The following is an 18,346-nucleotide window of genomic DNA, read 5'->3' on the forward strand; positions in this document are numbered from 1 at the left end:
AACAAGTCTGTTCTTCTCATCTAAATATCTACGGAAAGATACAAACTTGTATTCACCACTCCAATCTAGATATCTACTGATTATAGAAAAAATGGCGTGATCGTCAAGGAAAGTACAATATAGTATGTGATATGTCCATTCAATCACAAGTAGGAGTAATCTATTTGACTGCTAAACTCAGTAGTTGTATTCCTTGTTAAAAGAAAACTTCCTTGCATTGAGCAGAATATTGGCATTTTGTCTGACCAGAAATACTATATAAACCAGTTTGATCATCGCAATCTCCACACAAATAACATTTCAAAACAACACCTAACTAGAAAACAGGAACAAAAACCATGAAGTCTACTGTAGGAACATCACTTTTGGTTTTGCTGGTTTTTGCCACTCTTACTTACTGCTTAGATGCAAGACTACAGGCTTGCCAGCCGAGTGGCAAAATCAGAGGCATAAAGCCACCTCCAGGACAATGTAACACCGAAAACGACTCAGATTGTTGCAAAAAAGGCAAGATGTACACCACTTACAAACGTTTCTCTTCTATTTTTCTATCTCCTATCTATTCACCTCCAGTGACTGGTAATACCAAAGCTGTTTTAACCCTGAATAGCTTCCAAAAGGGTGGAGATGGCGGTGGACCATCAGAATGTGATAACCAATACCACTCTGATGACACTCCAGTTGTTGCTCTTTCAACAGGATGGTACAGCGTGGAGATAGATGTCTCAACTATATCACCATAAGTGCTAATGGAAGAAGTGTGAAAGCTAAAGTTGTAGATGAGTGTGATTCTACCATGGGATGTGATGACGAACACGATTATCAGCCTCCATGCTCCAATAACATTGTTGATGCCTCTAAAGCAGTGTGGGAAGCCCTGGGTATACCTAAAGATGATTGGGGAGATTATGACATTACATGGTCTGATGCTTAGTGCATCATATATAGTACTTATGGTATCTGTTTGCATATAATGGTTGTCTTTGTACTCAGATTATGTCATCTAGTTTCTCATGTGATTTGTTGTTGTAAAATTACAGTATAATTAATGAAATTCTGTTCATGACTACTTTTGAACTGATCATAATATGAAATTCATGCCAATGAAAGAGAAGAGACATTCTCTCTATCAGTGAAAGCTAAAACAGGACTTGGCTGTGTAGCTAAACTAACCTACTACAGTTAATAAAAAAAACATTTGATGATTTAAAGTTAAAAATAAGGTGGAATTCATCAGTCCCAAATGCAGTATGTTTTAACTCTAGGAGTTGTATTTCTTTGTGTTATGTTTGGTAGTTAGTTTTAATTGTAATCATTGATTTTGATAACAACAATGAAAATAAGCTCATTGAACAATATAACGTACTAATACTTCATGTGTTCATATTAGTACCCTTGAAACCTCCTTATAAACCTATGGTTCCAACTAGTACACTAATCCATTTATGAGAGAAGTTGCAAAATTAGTCAGGTGGAAAATCATAAAACAGATCAAAAACGATTTCTGATAGTTCATGAACTATCGAAATTTAATGAATTGAAGGCGTAATTCTTATGTTACTGCAGCAAATGTTCTCTTCCAACAGGCAAATGGAGCAGTATGGATGGAGAACATTAGTTGATCATTCTCACCTTTAAATTAGTCTTAGTCTCCTATATCGACCGACTATCATAACTGATGTCACATGGGAGGATGTGACAACATACACAGTTTAATCCCACAAGTGGGGTCGGAAAAGGATGATCATAACAAAATGAAGACTTTAGTCATACAGATGCTAGAATACTTCATAGTAACTTGATGAAACAATCTGTTGTTCCATGTCTATAGAAAAATACAAAACTGTTTTCAGAAACAAGAGAATCCAAGACAATAAACTAATCCATCAAGTTGACACACAAAAATCTAATTTACACATCTATGTAGAGAAAACAAATGCTTTTACCATCAAGGGAAGTAAAGCAATTATTGTCACAAATTATAAAAATACACTCATTAATCCATTTGACTGCTAAACTTCATAACATATATATACTTAATAATAAGACAATTGTCATGCCTTGAACAGAAAATTGGCATTTTGTGTGACCAATACACTATATAAACCAGCTTGATCATCTCAGTATCCACAACCAACATTACAACAACAGAATCACAAGAACAAGAACCATGAAGAACTCTATCATGGGAACATCTCTTCTAGTTTTGCTGGTTTTTGCCACTCTTACTTACTGCTTAGATGCAAGATTACAGGGTTGCCAGCCGAGTGGAAAAATCAAAGGCATAAAGCCACCTCCAGGACAATGTAACCCTGAAAATGACTCGGATTGCTGCAAACAAGGCAAGATGTACACTACTTACACATGTTCACCTCCTGTGACCGGTAATACCAAGGCTGTTTTAACTCTAAATAGCTTCCAAAAGGGTGGAGATGGTGGTGGACCATCGGAATGTGATAACCAATACCATTCTGATGACACTCCAGTTGTTGCTCTTTCAACAGGATGGTATAGTGGAGGAGATAGGTGCCTTAACTATATCACCATAAGCGCTAATGGAAGAAGTGTGAAGGCTAAAGTTGTAGATGAGTGTGACTCTACCATGGGATGTGATGACGAGCACGATTATCAGCCTCCATGCCCCAATAACATTGTTGATGCCTCTAAAGCAGTGTGGGAATCCTTGGGTATACCTGAAGGTGATTGGGGCGATTATGACATTACCTGGTCTGATGCTTAGTGCATCATATATTCATATATAGTACTTATTGTACCATTCCACATCATGTATTTGTTACTTGTAAAATTACAGTACAATGAAATTCTGTTCACATCGACTTTTCAAATATAGTAATATCAAATTCATTCCTATGAAAGAGACATGATTCGTGAAATCTAAAACAGGACTTGGTTCAGTAGCTAATCTAAACCCACTACAATTTGACCACGATCTATCAATCAACAACTAGGCCCCGATCTCAAATCAGTTGAGGTCGGGTATATACACCTACCTGGATTAGAAGCTTTAGTAGATGATGTCTACTATTACAATATTTCATCTTAGTAGGGCAGCAAAAGAGTAATCATACAGTGAAAATGAATGTGTTTGAGGTACAACAAATTCACAAATACTCAAGACAATATCTTAGGTAGCATCCTATGGGAAGTACATGGTATACAACCTCTTTTTTCCAGTTAAACTAGGTCTTAATGATACTACAGAGCAGGCTTGACGCTTATATGAGAGAAGGTAATGAGAATTTTCTTGAAGCTGCATGATCTTTCACAAGGAACAAGTAAGACATGAGCAGCTGCCACTGCAAGTTGCCGTAGTGTGTGTAGTACTTGTCCAATTTGGAATTGGCAATTACGTTTTAGGGCGATGTCTAAATCAATAACTTCTTTAGCATAAGGTTTACCTCCTACTACTGAATCATAAGCATCTAAACTTTTTTATGAACATAAACGGTGAAATCTTTGAGAGTTGCTTCCTGAATCTTAACTAAAAAGTGTAGCATACCTCATTCTAATTGGGATTCACAACGGTGGAGGAACAGAATCTGACAAAGAAGTATTCTAGCTTCAAAGAAACATGAGAGTCTACTAGATATATTTTTTAATTTTCTCTTGTTTTGTCGTAGCTTCTTCTATCCTAGCTAGTGGAGCTATGTGATGATCAAAATAAGCTAATGATAGTAATATTGACGATAATGTTTACATTCATCATGGACTTTTGCTTATGTTTCATACCTTGAGTTTCATTGTGAGCTATCAAGGTCATTTGCCATTTTTAACCAGCCTTACTAACACTTCAAGTTTACTTTATAAATGCGGAATTAGAGTCTATTTCCCCTCTCCTACATTTGATGAGGTTAAGTTGGCATGTCTTGCCTCATCTTAATTTTTTATATTTTTGCTCATTAATAAACTAAGTCATCATCTAGTTGTTTTAAGATTAAAAGAATATTGGTGCTGCTACTGAACAACAAAAATACAAAATTGTATTCAGCAACTAAAGAATCCAAGACAATAACATACTCCAAGTCAAGTTCTTGCCATATTATGTTGCTGTAGAATGCCTTTCTACAACAGGATACAGAAAATTCTAAATTAGTTATCCGCTGATAGAAACCTTCACAAGGTAAATAAACTTTAATCAAGTATGTCCAAATTTACTATAGCAAAATACTAATTAAAAGGATAAAGAAGCATTCCAACAGACAATATTGACTGCTAAAACTTAATAATTGTATATTTTATTAGAAGAAACTTTTCTTGCTTTGAGAAAAATATTGGCCATTTGTGTGACCAAAGCACTATATAAACCAGTTAGATTATCCCATCTCCACACAACCAACATTTTAAAACAAAAACCACAAAAGAAAACAGTAAGAAAAATCATGAAGAACTCTAGCTTGGGAAAATCACTTTTGGTGTTGCTGGTTTTTGCCTTTCTTACTTACTGCTTAGATGCAAGATTACAAGGTTGTCAGCCGAGTGGAAAAATCAGAGGCATAAAGCCACCTCCAGGACAATGTAACCCTGAAAATGATTCGGATTGCTGCAAACAAGGCAAGTTGTACACTACTTACACATGTTCACCTCCTGTGACCGGTAATACCAAGGCTGTTTTAACCTTAAATAGCTTCCAAAAGGGTGGAGATGGTGGTGGACCATCGGAATGTGACAACCAATACCATTCTGATGATACTCCAGTTGTTGCACTTTCAACTGGATGGTACAGTGGAGGAGATAGGTGCCTTAACTATATCACAGTAAGTGCTAATGGAAGAAGTGTGAAGGCTAAAGTTGTAGATGAGTGTGACTCTACCATGGGATGTGATGACGAGCACGATTATCAGCCTCCATGCCCAAATAACATTGTTGATGCCTCTAAAGCAGTGTGGGAAGCCTTAGGTATACCTGAAGGTGATTGGGGTGATTATGACATTACATGGTCTGATGCTTAGTGCATTATATATAGTACTTATGTACCCTTTCCAATGTACTGATTATGTGCTTACACACATCATGTGTAATATGTAGCTATAATACTAAGTACTAAATTCTCATGTTTTTTGCTTGTGAAATTACAGCATAATGAAATTCTGTTCATATCGAATTTTGAAATGTCATAACATCAAACTCATACAATGAAAGAGACATAATTCGTGAAAAAAACTAAAACAGGACTTGGTTCACTAACTCATCTAAACCTACTACAATTTGACCGACATCTATATATCAATCAATCAACTAGGCCCCGATCTTAAACTAGTTGAGGTCAGGTAGATAAGAAGCTTTAGTGAAGGATGTGTACTGTCACAGTATTGCAGCTACAGTAGACATGAATGTCTTTGAGGATGAAGTCTAAAGCGATAGAGAAGGAAGTTCTGTATTTTTCTTCTTCAGCATAAGATTTCTCCTATAACATAATCATAAACATCTAGATCTTGTTATTAATATAAACGACGAGATCTCTTATAGTTGTTTTACCAAATGAGTAAATCAAGTATGGAAATGATCAACTAATTTTTGACCCTTTGAGTGATATATCTTACTATTGCGGGGACGCGAAGGAAGGAAAAAATATTTAATTTAGACAAGAAGTATTCAAGAATACACATTGAGAGCCTCTACTGCTTTAATCATTTTGTTTCTGCTTACTCTGAAGATCATGTTGCTCCTACTTCTATCTGTTTATATTGCAAGTGGAAATGTAAGAATTATATCATACCACGAGATGAGCTATTTTGTTATTGAGCAAGGAAGAGCTGAGATGACTGGAAAACAAAATTTGAAGTCCATGGTGGGTAATATTTTGATAGGATACTCATTAAGAAGATAATAATCATAAAAAATGTTGATGAAATTATTCTAAATAATCTATATCATGTATTTGTGATCCAGCATCATTAAGGATCATGCACAAGAGAAACATTGTAGTCCACTAAATATTACTTTTGTTTTGTACTATCATCTTAATAGAGTTTCAAGCAAACCAAATCTTCTATCCTAGAGATAGTTGTCTTGATGAAAATTCAATATTTGACAAGGTTATGTTTATGTATCTGCTTCATCCTTCATCTTCTTTTTATATTTTGAAATTTCCACTGATTAAATAAACTAACCATCTAGCTGTTTTAGATAATAAGAAAACTACTATACTACAATAATACAAAATTATTTTCAGCAACTAATGAGTCCACATCAAGTCAAGTTGTGAAAATGCCTTTCTACTAAATTATTTATCCTCTGATAGAAACCTTAAAGAAAAATAAGTAAACTATAACCAAGTGTGTCCAAATTTACTATAGCAAAACACCTGTTAAAAGAAAGGATAAAGAAGCATTCCAATAGACAATTTGACTGCTCTGTTATAAAGTACTTAATTATAAGAAACTATCATACCTTGAGCAGAATATTGTCATTTTGTGTGACCAGAAGATTATACAAACCAGTTAGATCATCCAGTCTAGTCCACACAACCAACATTTGAAAACTACACAGAGAACAGAAACCATGAAGAACTCTACCTTGGGAAAATTAATTGGGGTGTTGCTGATTTTCGCCACTCTAACTTACTGCATAGATGCAAGATTACAGGCTTGTCAGCCGAGTGGCAGTATCAGAGGCATAAAGCCACCACCAGGACAATGTAACCCTGAAAACGACTCAGATTGTTGCAAACAAGGCAAGATTTACACCACATACAAATGCTCACCTCCTGTGACCGGTAATACCAAGGCTGTTTTAACCTTAAATAGCTTCCAAAAGGGTGGAGATGGTGGTGGACCATCGGAATGTGATAACCAATACCATTCTGATGACACTCCAGTTGTTGCTCTTTCAACTGGATGGTACAGTGGAGGAGATAGGTGCCTTAACTATATCACCATAAGTGCAAATGGAAGAAGTGTGAAGGCTAAAGTTGTAGATGAGTGTGACTCTACCATGGGATGTGATGACGAACACGACTATCAGCCTCCATGTCCCAATAACATTGTTGATGCTTCTAAAGCAGTGTGGAAAGCCTTGGGTATACCAGATGGTGATTGGGGCGATTATGCCATTACATGGTCTGATGCTTAGCACATCATTATAATATTGATGGTATCATATCGAATTTATTGATGGTGTGATTATATGTAGTATGTGGGCATGTGATGGGCATAGATATATACTACTGGTAAATTTGCATGTATACTATTCTGAAATTACAGTTAATGAAATTCTGTTCATAATAGACAGTAGATTAAATTTCATGCCTATCTTTCAGAATTAATAAAATCTGAAACTGGTTAATCTAGACGTTCAACATTTAACCAAGATCTATCAGTCAACTAGACCCCAACCTCAATTTAGTAAAGACTGCATCAACTAGACTACTTTTACACCGACTCCTTGTTTATCCGAGCTAGGAACTAGCTATACTTTTAACATATTCAGAGTTGAGAATTGGCCTCAAATAGAAGAGGAAGCCAAACCAGTTGATCTCTTGGTTTTCAAGTTCAATAACAGGAAACCGCAATGTCCCTGGCTGCCCTACATGCCTATTTGTTAACTACAGCATCTCAATAGGACAGTTTTGCAAAAAAAAATAAAAATCGTGTGAGTTATTTTAAGTCCACATCCCTGTGAAGTCACTGTATATAGTGTTGTCCAGTGTCAATCGATCAACTGACCTTATGTGTTCTAGATTAAATTGTGTTGTGAAATAGGTACTGTAAGTTCCAATAATCTTCATTGTCTGACATACATTATCAGGAACTAAGTTAATTCAGCATGTCAATAACTTTTCGCGAATATCTGAATTATTGAAGTTATGTACTTTTCATTCAAGATGAGATAGCAAACTTATATCTATTTGCATAGTTTGTTGTTTTTTTCAATGGAATGGTTTAAAAAACACATCCAAGAAACTCCAAGCATAGAATAATTACAGAGGATCATGTTACAAAATCAGGCAGAGATATTAGTCCAATGACCTCAAGAAATTATAAAAATATGTCATCCACAAAAAGATGAAGAAAAAATTAGCTACATTGATGGAACAGTCGGCAACTGGAAGACAAAACCACAATATGTTACACGCACAGACTAAAGCCTACAGCATAAATTGAACTACTACTGAGTGGAAAAGCAGATTCATGTTAAAGTTAAACTGCAAGAGAACTCCTATATCACTACAATCTAAGATGATTGCTGATGATTGTGAGAACGTGGTTTATGTCAAGATGGTAGGACTGGAGATATCAGAACACAATATATACAGTGCTCACTTGTCAACCTACATTTGACATAGTCATCCTCGCATTAAATCAATGTCAATATGGCCAGTTTGCAGATCTATCTGCCTAGAACTAGGCCATACTCCCATTGAAGAGGATGGTGCAAGATTCTGGTTCGAAAGAGCATCAGCTGGATTAACGGAATTGTCAGTGGTCTGAAGATCTGAAGTTCCTGCACTCTGTACACTTTCTGCTGCTCTTTTCTTTGCCTTTGAACTTGAGCATAAGAAGCTTCCCACTATTACCTAAAATTATTTCACTTTCAGTTAAAGGCTTTGAACAGGTAAGTGAAAAGTCAAGGTTCTGAATGTGCCACAAGGTAAGAAGGCCTGGCCTCCATGTCATCAAGTGAGCAAGCAGTTTTTTAAGAAGGCCAATTTTGTCATGATTTAACAATGACCACACAACTATATAAATCTAAAACCAGCCTAAGTTTTTTGAGATTCAAAGGTGCATGAAGATTAAAATGAAAACAACCTTACAAAAAATTTCATACTAATTTGCAAATGAGTTCATGATAGTATCATATGATGAAGACAGCCCAATACCGAATGGTTTCCATTCAAAGACATAAATGGAGATTTCAATAAGATGGAAGGATTAAAAACGATACCTGAATTGGACTTGCAGCAACTAGAACACCTCCAACACCACCACCTATCACGCGACCATCTGGACTAGCAAGAGAAACACTTAGACTACCAATCCTACCTCGAGATCCACCACTTTCATTGACCAAGAATGAGCCCGATAGACATAATATCTCAAACCGTCCCTGTATGGAATAAGAACATATGCTTCGAAGTTCATTTTTGCAGAAGAGGCATGGAAAATGAGGGGGTAAATTAGGTTAAATGCAATAACATACTTAAATCAGTACCTAACTAGATTACAAGCTCCTTACATAGAGAAAACTTTATCCACTTCAATAAGTGGTTCCCCCTCCCCTAGCCATCTAGATCCCCAGAAACTATACCAAGAACTGATTCATCATATGGTATACAACAGTGTAGAAGAAAACTGAGAAAAGATTAGTCAACAAATTTGTAAGAATTACAGGCACAATCCCAGAATTTGTAATTATATATAGGGATAAGAAATGTCTAGTTTCCTCACTTTTGCAATTTGAATGTCAAACCAACGAAAAATGACTAGTGAATTATAACATTTATACATGAGAATCAAGAAAACAACCTTAAAAGTCTAGGCCTCAAAACAATTAACCTATATGTTCAAATATTTTCCAATTAAGTATTAAGGACATCAGAAACTAAGTCGCAAAGTTATTTCAGGGTTACTAACAGATCCATCATCCATGTAAAGTTACTAGACCAAACAATATTGAAAACACTAATAATTTTATTTTCCTATCCATTCTGAAACAGCTCAATTTCACCATTGTGCCTCAAGAAAAGATAACTTCCTGCAGATCAGTCTAAGCTGTAGACATTTATGCTCTCCATTTAGGAGGAAGCAACTTACTGTTATCAGCCTGAAAAATTATATTTTTTGAAATTTAATGTTAGTCTTCAGACCTCATATGTAACAGTGCCACCAGAAGTTGATGGCTGACGAAGAGTTACAGTGGAGATGACACCAGTTGCCGATAAAATACATATTGATCTAGGTCCCTGTTGCGAAAACGACATTATTTTTGTAGTAATGTCCTGCAGAAAATGCAAACAAACCCTCTATTAATATTGTTAGTGGCACAATTAAAACTAAAATAGAGAAGTAATTGAATGGCTGAAAGAGTACTAATTAAAGGTAAGGCAGATGCATTTTTTCCAAATTAAAGTTGTAACAATGTTCTGTTGCGCTCAAAGGCCTTCTGTTTTATACAAATAATTTGAGAGCACCTAGCTGCCTGTAAGGAAATGGTGATAAGAGAATTTAAAAGGTCAAAACTGCTTCTAGATCAAGAATGGAATCACCTTTTATTTGTCAATCCCAAACATAATATGACTTTTCACATTCGAATTTCATCTATTAAGAGGAACCTCCTAAGCTTAACTGACTGCACATTCTCCACATATACTCAATTCATTAAGCCAACTCTAGCTAAGAAGGCACACATAAACTTATCAACATATTAAAATTGCAACCCTATAAAGAAGGATCTTGAGTTGTTTTAGTTTTTTTTGATAACCAAAAGCAAGTTTAAATTTAATTGGTTCTAGTTAATGATAAGTAAGTTCCTGTGCAATAATTAAGCATACAAGACGTGTCAACAGTTTTCTCTCTTGTCTTCCCCTTCCACAAGCAAACTCACTCCACTCCTATCACAACCCAGAAAGGATCCATCTGATTGCATATACTCACAGGTAATAATCAGTCTAAGGTCCCTAAGATTTCTTGGACCAAAACTAAATGATTATTTTCCATAGAGTACATTATGTTACTTCTTGCTCAAGTTTCTTGAAAGCCTAACTTGGAAAATAAACAGGGTGGGGGTTGGGGGAGAGAGAGAGTTCATTCCCATGCTCTAACAAATTTAATGTGTATAAGTGACCAATAAAGCTGTAATTTGCCAGCATGATAGAAGTGAGGAAAATAGATGCAATAGCAGTTTCAGTCATGCTATCTAGGAGATGCTATACAATTTAACACACTCTAAAACATGTGAATCCCATACTTCTCCTACAGCAATCATGATGACATGCGGGGTAAAACCAATTCCAGCTGTATTGGACAACCATCCACCTAGCAAAAGAATCAACCAATTACATGAAATCATATATAAGTCACAATCACAGCAAGTCAGCCACCAAAAAGCATGGCAAAGAAACATCATGGTGCAGGAAATTCGCAGAATGCTCAATGGATGAAAAGGATACTCACATTAATGATAACAATGACACTTAATAAAGGAATAGTAGAATTATCTGAAATTTCAACCTTGACTACCACATGAAGAAAGCAAGTTCAGATGCTAAAAATATCGCAACTTCTGAAGTACTTGTTTTTGGTAAATCCTGGAGAAAATTTTTATGTACTTATGGTTAAAATATTACAGTAACTAATTTGACCCAAAACTTGTACCCTTGAGGAAGGAAGTCCCAAATATTTCTCAAACCAGAGAGGAGGTCCACTAAGTTTTGTTAAACTAGAGAGAAGAAGAAACTGATCCAAAAAATAAAACAAGATGGTTCGTCCTTTTTCATTTTAAGTGTTGGTTGTCACTTAAGATGAGCACGAAGGATGCAATATTGAAAAAGTTTTGTTACAACTCCAATATTGCCTTAGCATTATTTGACCAAATTTGATATGTGAGGTCATCCTAATCCCCACATAAAACAGTGGTGGCCTAAATTGCAGCACTATGAAACCAAAATATATAGTTCTGAGGTTTTATAAACCATTTAACATGTCGTATACATTATTAAAATGCTTGAAATCTTCTTTGTATTACATGAAATAGTAGCATATTTTACTTCCTATGTGACTTTAATATGCTTTAGTGTATTTGTCAGAACAATATCTATATATCTATATGATGTATCTTTCTTGCAAGAAAAATTCATTCACCATTGAGGACGATACACGATGATAAACAACATCATCATGATGGAGATAGCCAGGTGCAAGAAAGGAACATGCTGTGGCTTAAGAGGACTGCACCGAAGTAAGTTGGTAAAACTTCGTCCATCAGATTAAGTTCTTTATAAAACAAAGAACTTAACAAACAACAACTAAGAGTAAAAGGAAACACATTAGGTCACCAACATCAAACCACTCCAATTGTCCAGGATATATACAAATGCAAATTGAAGGGAAAAATTACCAAAGGAAGTGAGTTGCTGCTTTCGTCCAGACCCTGGTGGCCTTCCTCTACCTCTCTTCTGAGTTGGGTTTAATGACAATGCCTGAGTAGATGGAGGTGGAGTCAGAGCCAACGACATCGCCCCTTGAGCTCCATACTTCCGTGGCCTACCCCTCTTTCTGCGCACAGGTTCACCTTGTGGCATTGCTGATGATGCACCAATACTACCTCTAGGTGATAAAGTTGATGAAGGATCCATTACTAGTGTTTGTGGAATCGAAGCGCCACTGCCACTAGATTGAAAGGCAATATTATTAGGAGTTAATGAAGGATTAATGCTTGGTGATCCCTGTAAACCAGGGGCATTCCCACTCCCACTCCCACTCATCCCTCTCTGCATATAGTAAGGAGAGGATCCAGGTAACATCATAGCTTCCCTTCGATCCATACATTCATTTATTTTTTCAGAACTCCGCAAACAATATATCCCCTTCGAACAATGATTTAAATCTCTAAGGAAGGGAATCAAAGTCACAACTCTTTATTCGTAAACATGGAAAGTGATCTTCACAACATCAAAACCAGTAAAAGTTGTAGCCTTTGATTAGAACATGGCACAAAAAGACTGAACTTCTTTAAATTCTCAAGGGAACTCTATTATGCACATTCAAAATCTCTTTAGAATCCAAGAATGTACTTAGCTGTGAATTTCACTTCCCAATTAGCACAAAGAATAATAACAGAAAGCTCCTTCAAGAACAAAGCCTCCCAATAAATGCAAAATCTGAAAGATTTTAAGAGTACTGTCAGTGAATGACACAAAAGTAAGTTAAGAAATAAAGTAACAAACTCAGCAAAATAGATGGGTAAAACACATTATAGTAGGAGGAGGAAAGGAAAAGAGCTCAGAGTTAAAAAGATCCACAGAAAAGCAAAACAGGAGCCTAAGATATGTTCATAGGAAGAGAAATGCAAGTTCAAAGCAAAAGGGCTAAGATTAAAGAACAAGCAAGAGTACCATAGCTTTTAACAGCTTGCTAAAACTATTTGAAAAGGAGAAGGGCTTTACAATGAAGACAAATGCAGAACAAACAGAGACTGAACCTGATCCATTACCATTCAAAACAAACCCTTAAAACACTAAATTTCTGTACATTCAACAGAAAGAGCCAAACCCCAACAGAGAAATCAATGCCATTACATCAAGAACAAGAACCCCAGTCATGAACACTTAATAAAAATCAATTCTTGCTTTGCAAACTCAATAAAGATCACACCTTTATACTATTTTTTATTAAGAAACAGACACCATATGGATTAAAATGCAAAACAGAGGTGACCCTTTTGGGAAAAAAAGAAAGTTAAAAGCTTAGAGAGGGAAAATGGTGAAGTTACTATAACCTGTGACAAGTCCTTATCTGAAATGAAAATGGAAATGTGGGGCAGAGAGAGTTGTTTCTGTTTCAGAACTAGTAGATATGTATTGTGTCATTGTGTGGTATGTGAGAGAGAAATTGAGTGATGCCAATTTGTTTGAGCAAACAGATTCAGAAGATTGAATTGAAGAGAAAAGCTAAGCACACTCTTAAACCTGAAAAAGGGCGCTGAATGGATAATGCCAATATTTATTGCGCTCAAAAATTAATTTAATAACAATTTCTCAAGCTCTGTTCATTACCACGCGCAGCTTGTCAAGCTTTGACAACCCCTTTTTTCTGTCCTCAAATAATTTGCACTTTTGACCCTAAAAGATCCTCAACATCCCACTTACATGTGCTTTGGTTTAGAAATAATTATCAAAACAACGATAACATATTTAGTAAAAAAATAGAATTTTTATAATTATCTAGAAAGGTTGAGTGATTCAAAAATAGCTATAAATAAATAATTGTAATGTAAAATTATATTTTCTATAACGACAGAATACATCATAGTATATCTTAACTTTGTCAGTAAATTTTATTTTGATACTTGAATAATGATATGTTATAATTGAGCAATTGAACACATGATAAAATATGTTTCCTTATTCCCTCTATTTAATTTATTTAGTTGTTTGAATTTTTATTTAACATGAAATTTAAAATATTAACAAAGACTTTTGAATTATATGACCTTAAATTAAAGATATATAAAATATATCAGAAATGTATAATTTTGAACATGTCATATATAAATCGGAAAATAAAGAGTAATCAAAAATAAAAAGAGACAACTTTTTTATAGATTAAGAAAAAATAAAACAGATAAATTAAAATTGATAAAGTACTAAACTCTTTTACTCAAAATTTGAAAAAATTATTGTGCGTGTTCTCGTGCTTCAAGTATGTATATAAGTTAAACTATTTAAAACATATCATTTTCTTAATTATATGCATTAGCCTCAATAAATCTCGACTTATTTGAATCAAATAATAAAATTTGCTAACAAGTTGAGCTAGAGGGCAATACGGAAAAGTGAGGCGCGTAGGGAGGTTTAGAAGGTAGGGCCTCTGGGTTGTGAAAGGGACAATTGAGATGACCACACACAGCAGCCTTCATTTTGGACTCCAAATTTCTCCTCAAACAACTTGGATTGTGCTATCGCCTATCGTACTCGTGTTTTGAAATCTTTAATAAATAAATTTTTTTCACATGAAATTATATATAGCGTAAATTTAAAATAGTCAAAACTTCAATATGAATATCTGGAAAAAAAATCAATATATATATATGGGATGGGATATATCAGGAATAAAAGAAGAGTTTTAAGATAACTTCGCCTTTACTTAAATAGATCCGTTAAGATTGTAGTGAAAGAGCGAAAGAACGTTTTCAGGCGGTTCAAAAGTATCGTGAAAACTCTCTAATATGTCTCAAAAAGCCTTTGAACATCTACCCAACCAAGATTGGCTAGCAATGGGGAATCCAAGAGAAGATAAAACACAACATAAAATAATCTTGCATTTCTTATCCTAATTATCCTTTTATCCCTCGTACCAACCTATCAGGGGTCGTTTGGTTGGGAACAAGACTTATCCTAACATGTATATGGAATAACTTATCTCATCACTGTGATATAAATAGTGGAATAAGTTATCTCAAACATGGTAACCAAAAAAGATATAAAAATTTCATTCCATCACTATTTTGTTATCTCATCTCTATTTATTTTTATCTCTCATAAGAAACGACCCCTAAATACCAAAAGGGCAAGCAAAGAAACTTATGTGTAGCATAATGCTCTAGATATTACACCAGAATTAAAACCATACATAGGCATGTAGCTACTCCAAGAAAAACATCCACAACAAAGTACAAGGTTACAAGGGTCTTCGCAGCTCCAACATAACAATATAAGCTTAAGTCATAACTAACACAAACACATTATTAAACTACAGCTACTTGGACTATCTGTTCAGGGATTCAGTGAACTTTCACAACACAGATAAATAGCTAAAACTAGAGAAGCTCACAAGTCACAACACAGTGCACAAATCTCTACTCCCTCTGCTGCCTCCTTACCCATCCTTTTTTGCAGGAACAGACCTATTTCCAGGCTCCAGCTGTGATTACCCCAAAAAAGATGTACCATTTTGAAATCAAGTAGACCACAATTACCTCTTTAGTGGACAATAAACTGCGAGAGCAAATGCTGTAATCGTTCTCTCCTTCATGTACTTACAAAGCAATGCACTGCTTGTAACATATCCAGACCAGTAACAGTTTTGTAATGCCCATAGCTAAGATCTTATTACAAGCTCTCCTGGCCTGAAAATCTAACTAGACTTGATTAAGGTATGACAACAACAACATATCCAGTGCAAACCCACAAATGGTGTCTGGGAGGGTAGAGTGCAGGCAGACCTTACCATAGATATGTGGCAAGAAAATCTAGTCTACTAATGAAAAATCTTTCTTTCTAACTGATGATTTGCAGTACAGCAACTCCGTGGTGCTTTTCAGTAACAAAAACAACTTACTCGATTTCGAAAAAGATAACATCTTTGTGAACTCATAACTGGGCAGTAATGCTTTCAAATATCAAATGACAGTAATTGATTCCTATCATTGTAAACAGAGTATAAGTTTGCTCAGGATATGAACATATCCATTGTTGTCTCCGTGTTGAACTACTCAAACTCAGTTAAACATGGTAACGCCAAGACCCAAAACAATGCAGAGTGAAAGATTAAAAGCATAAGAACACAACAAAGAAATCGCTAGCAACATGAAACATGATCAAATAGTAAGTCTTTTTTTCGCAAATTGCAGAAGAAAGACGTAAACAGCTTCAATTTCAGTTACCAAATACACCTGAATACATTACAGCAAAAATCTTATTTTTCAATCTCCATTGCTTGTGCAGCTTTAGCTTTGGCTAATGGAGTCATCCTCGTCTTCAATTTTTTCTTCCCAACTTGAAATCCATTACCACCTTTCTTCTTCTTGTCCTTACCATCCACCTAAACCACGACATCATCCAAATTACAATTGAAAAAAATCAAAGATTACCAATAAAAATCATAACTTTTCTTAACAAATTAGTGAATACAAGAGAGAAACAATCGCATAATCAGCCATTAAAGAGGGAAAATACCTTCATCTTGTTCTTTTTTGCTTGTAGCTTCTTCGCTAGTTTTTCTTTCTCTTCTTTCTCCCCTGTAATTTCAACATCAATCAAAAATTAGTATCATATCGAGACTGTAGCAACGCATAACATTCAAGAGAAAGAATTATACTCCGAAGATTGAACTCGTGCTGTTTTTTCCGGCGACCCAAATCGTTTTTCTTCGACATTCTGGCGACGGTGGCTGCTCTTTCCGATTTTTCTTCCTTCTTCTACCAACAAACAATACCTCAAACCCTAGGGACCGTTTGGTTTAGAGTGTTCTTCTACAAAATTGTGGGTCTCTTTTATTATCTCCCTTGTCCTTAGTTGGTGTAGCGCCTTTAATTAGTTTGTAATATATTAGGTTAAATCTTAGTGGACGTTTGATTTAATAAAAAAATATATTTAAATTAGTTATGATAAGATAAATTATATTGAGATTATATATTGATTGTTTAGTTTGTTATATTTAAAAAATATTTATGATATAAATTTTAAGAATAAGTTGTTTTTTTATAAAAAAAATTCTGCATTTTATTTAGTTTTTTAATAATTCTTTTTATAAATTTTAGTTATTCAATCTTAAAAATAAAAATTTCTATTATTTTGTATAGTATTTTTGTATGTGTTCTCATAATTATGTTTTGTGTTTTTAAATATAAAACATTCATCTTATTTATCTTAAATATAAAATGTTCATCTTAAATTTGATAAAATAAAATAGATTTTACTTTTCATTTCACTTCATATAAGCATATACCACTAATCATATATTGTAAAATCTTAAAGTTTTCTTCATTTTAATGATATACAAGATGCATATTTTCACGTGATTAAAAATCCACTTAATTTAAAATATGTAACTGCATAGTGATGTGAACATACAATATATTCATAAATAAAATTATATTTATATAGTGTAATTTGTTAAAAAAATATATAATCATAAAAATAACAAGTAATGAAGGTTGTGAATGTTATTATAAATGGTATTAAATATTATTTTAATATAATATATTTAAAAGTGAGGTATAATAGAGATTTAAGTGGATACTTTTGTTATTTTTATTTTTATCTCGAAATAAGTCATCTCATAATTAATATTTCATCCATAAGTAAAAAAAACTTATCTCAATCAAAATAATAAATCCTATGATAAATTATTTTATACTTTGCAACCAAACAAAGAATAAAGGAGTACTAAAAATTTATCTCAAAATTTTTTTATCTATCAAACTGAACGACCCTTAGAGTTATGCAGATATTAGTAGAAAAAGTTTATAGATTTAAATTCAAATGAGGCAACTAGCGAAAAATCCATCTAAGTTATCTTTTTTTTTTTTAATTGAAAGTATACATAAATTAATAATAATTTGAAAATGATACATTAATGGTGTGTGTGATAAATTCTTTTTTATTTATTTTTTAAAAGATCTTGTCACATGATACTTCTTATGAACAAAATATTTCACCTCACCATAAGATAAATAAACTATAAGTATTAGTTAAAAATTAAAGAGTAAAATACTACTCTCTCCAAAGAAAGATATTATTTTTTAAAATAAATTAAATTATTATTCTTATTGATCATTCATTTAATTAACAATGTAATTATGTGAAATCAAAACAAAATCTGATTGGCCGAAGCAAAACATGTTCGTAGTGAATCCCACAAATTTTGATTGGGCGAATGGAAACATG

General features: G+C 34.1%; 4 protein-coding genes and 1 pseudogene across 8 annotated transcripts; 3 read left to right on the forward strand and 2 right to left on the reverse strand.

Annotated features, from left to right (window-relative positions):
* The first annotated feature begins 207 nt into the window (after nt 1-207).
* LOC101261469 (uncharacterized) lies at nt 208-3,629 on the forward strand (annotated as a pseudogene).
* A 183-nt stretch (nt 3,630-3,812) lies between these two features.
* On the forward strand, nt 3,813-5,074 carry LOC101261762 (putative ripening-related protein 1). Its single transcript, XM_069287601.1, has one exon. It carries the CDS (start codon nt 4,401-4,403, stop codon nt 4,968-4,970), a length of 570 nt encoding a protein of 189 aa, XP_069143702.1. The 5' UTR covers nt 3,813-4,400; the 3' UTR covers nt 4,971-5,074.
* A 181-nt stretch (nt 5,075-5,255) lies between these two features.
* On the forward strand, nt 5,256-7,607 carry LOC138337616 (putative ripening-related protein 1). The gene has a single exon (XM_069287602.1). The coding sequence runs from the start codon at nt 6,523-6,525 to the stop codon at nt 7,090-7,092; it is 570 nt and encodes a 189-aa protein (XP_069143703.1). The 5' UTR covers nt 5,256-6,522; the 3' UTR covers nt 7,093-7,607.
* A 368-nt stretch (nt 7,608-7,975) lies between these two features.
* On the reverse strand, nt 7,976-13,679 carry LOC101253830 (AT-hook motif nuclear-localized protein 9). Of its 5 annotated transcripts, none has more exons than XM_004229857.5 (6): nt 13,456-13,679; nt 12,076-12,838; nt 10,927-10,994; nt 9,827-9,958; nt 8,905-9,066; nt 7,976-8,536 (listed from the first exon to the last, which is right to left on the reverse strand). In XM_004229857.5, the coding sequence occupies exons 2-6, from the start codon at nt 12,500-12,502 to the stop codon at nt 8,306-8,308; spliced, it is 1,020 nt and encodes a 339-aa protein (XP_004229905.1). In that variant the 5' UTR covers nt 12,503-12,838; nt 13,456-13,679; the 3' UTR covers nt 7,976-8,305. The 5 variants fall into 5 exon arrangements, with proteins under 5 accessions (XP_004229905.1, XP_010326267.1, XP_010326271.1 ...); XM_010327965.4 differs by having other exon boundaries at nt 13,171-13,462; XM_010327969.4 differs by lacking the exon at nt 13,456-13,679 and adding an exon at nt 13,332-13,448.
* Nucleotides 13,680-16,272: 2,593 nt separating this feature from the next.
* Nucleotides 16,273-16,962, reverse strand: LOC101244033 (uncharacterized). The gene is made up of 3 exons (NM_001321840.1): nt 16,776-16,962; nt 16,634-16,695; nt 16,273-16,499 (listed from the first exon to the last, which is right to left on the reverse strand). Exons 1-3 carry the CDS (start codon nt 16,831-16,833, stop codon nt 16,374-16,376), a joined length of 246 nt encoding a protein of 81 aa, NP_001308769.1. The 5' UTR covers nt 16,834-16,962; the 3' UTR covers nt 16,273-16,373.
* Between the last annotated feature and the right edge of the window lie 1,384 nt (nt 16,963-18,346).

Source organism: Solanum lycopersicum, chromosome 1 (assembly GCF_036512215.1).
Source record: "Solanum lycopersicum chromosome 1, SLM_r2.1".
In the NCBI taxonomy this organism is placed as follows: Eukaryota; Viridiplantae; Streptophyta; class Magnoliopsida; order Solanales; family Solanaceae; genus Solanum; species Solanum lycopersicum.

Excerpts from the sequence above, each read along its gene's own strand:
- LOC101261762 (XM_069287601.1), top strand. The coding sequence starts at position 4,401 with ATGAAGAACTCTAGCTTGGGAAAATCACTTTTGGTGTTGCTGGTTTTT.
- LOC138337616 (XM_069287602.1), top strand. The coding sequence starts at position 6,523 with ATGAAGAACTCTACCTTGGGAAAATTAATTGGGGTGTTGCTGATTTTC.
- LOC101253830 (XM_004229857.5), bottom strand. The coding sequence starts at position 12,502 with ATGGATCGAAGGGAAGCTATGATGTTACCTGGATCCTCTCCTTACTAT. Across the intron at positions 10,995-12,075 it reads GCAGCAACTCACTTCCTTTG|GTGGATGGTTGTCCAATACA; the intron begins GTAATTTTTCCC and ends TTCTTTTGCTAG. Across the intron at positions 9,959-10,926 it reads TCATGATTGCTGTAGGAGAA|GACATTACTACAAAAATAAT; the intron begins GTATGGGATTCA and ends CATTTTCTGCAG.
- LOC101244033 (NM_001321840.1), bottom strand. The coding sequence starts at position 16,833 with ATGTCGAAGAAAAACGATTTGGGTCGCCGGAAAAAACAGCACGAGTTC. Across the intron at positions 16,696-16,775 it reads GCACGAGTTCAATCTTCGGA|GGGAGAAAGAAGAGAAAGAA; the intron begins GTATAATTCTTT and ends TTGAAATTACAG. Across the intron at positions 16,500-16,633 it reads CAAAAAAGAACAAGATGAAG|GTGGATGGTAAGGACAAGAA; the intron begins GTATTTTCCCTC and ends GTCGTGGTTTAG.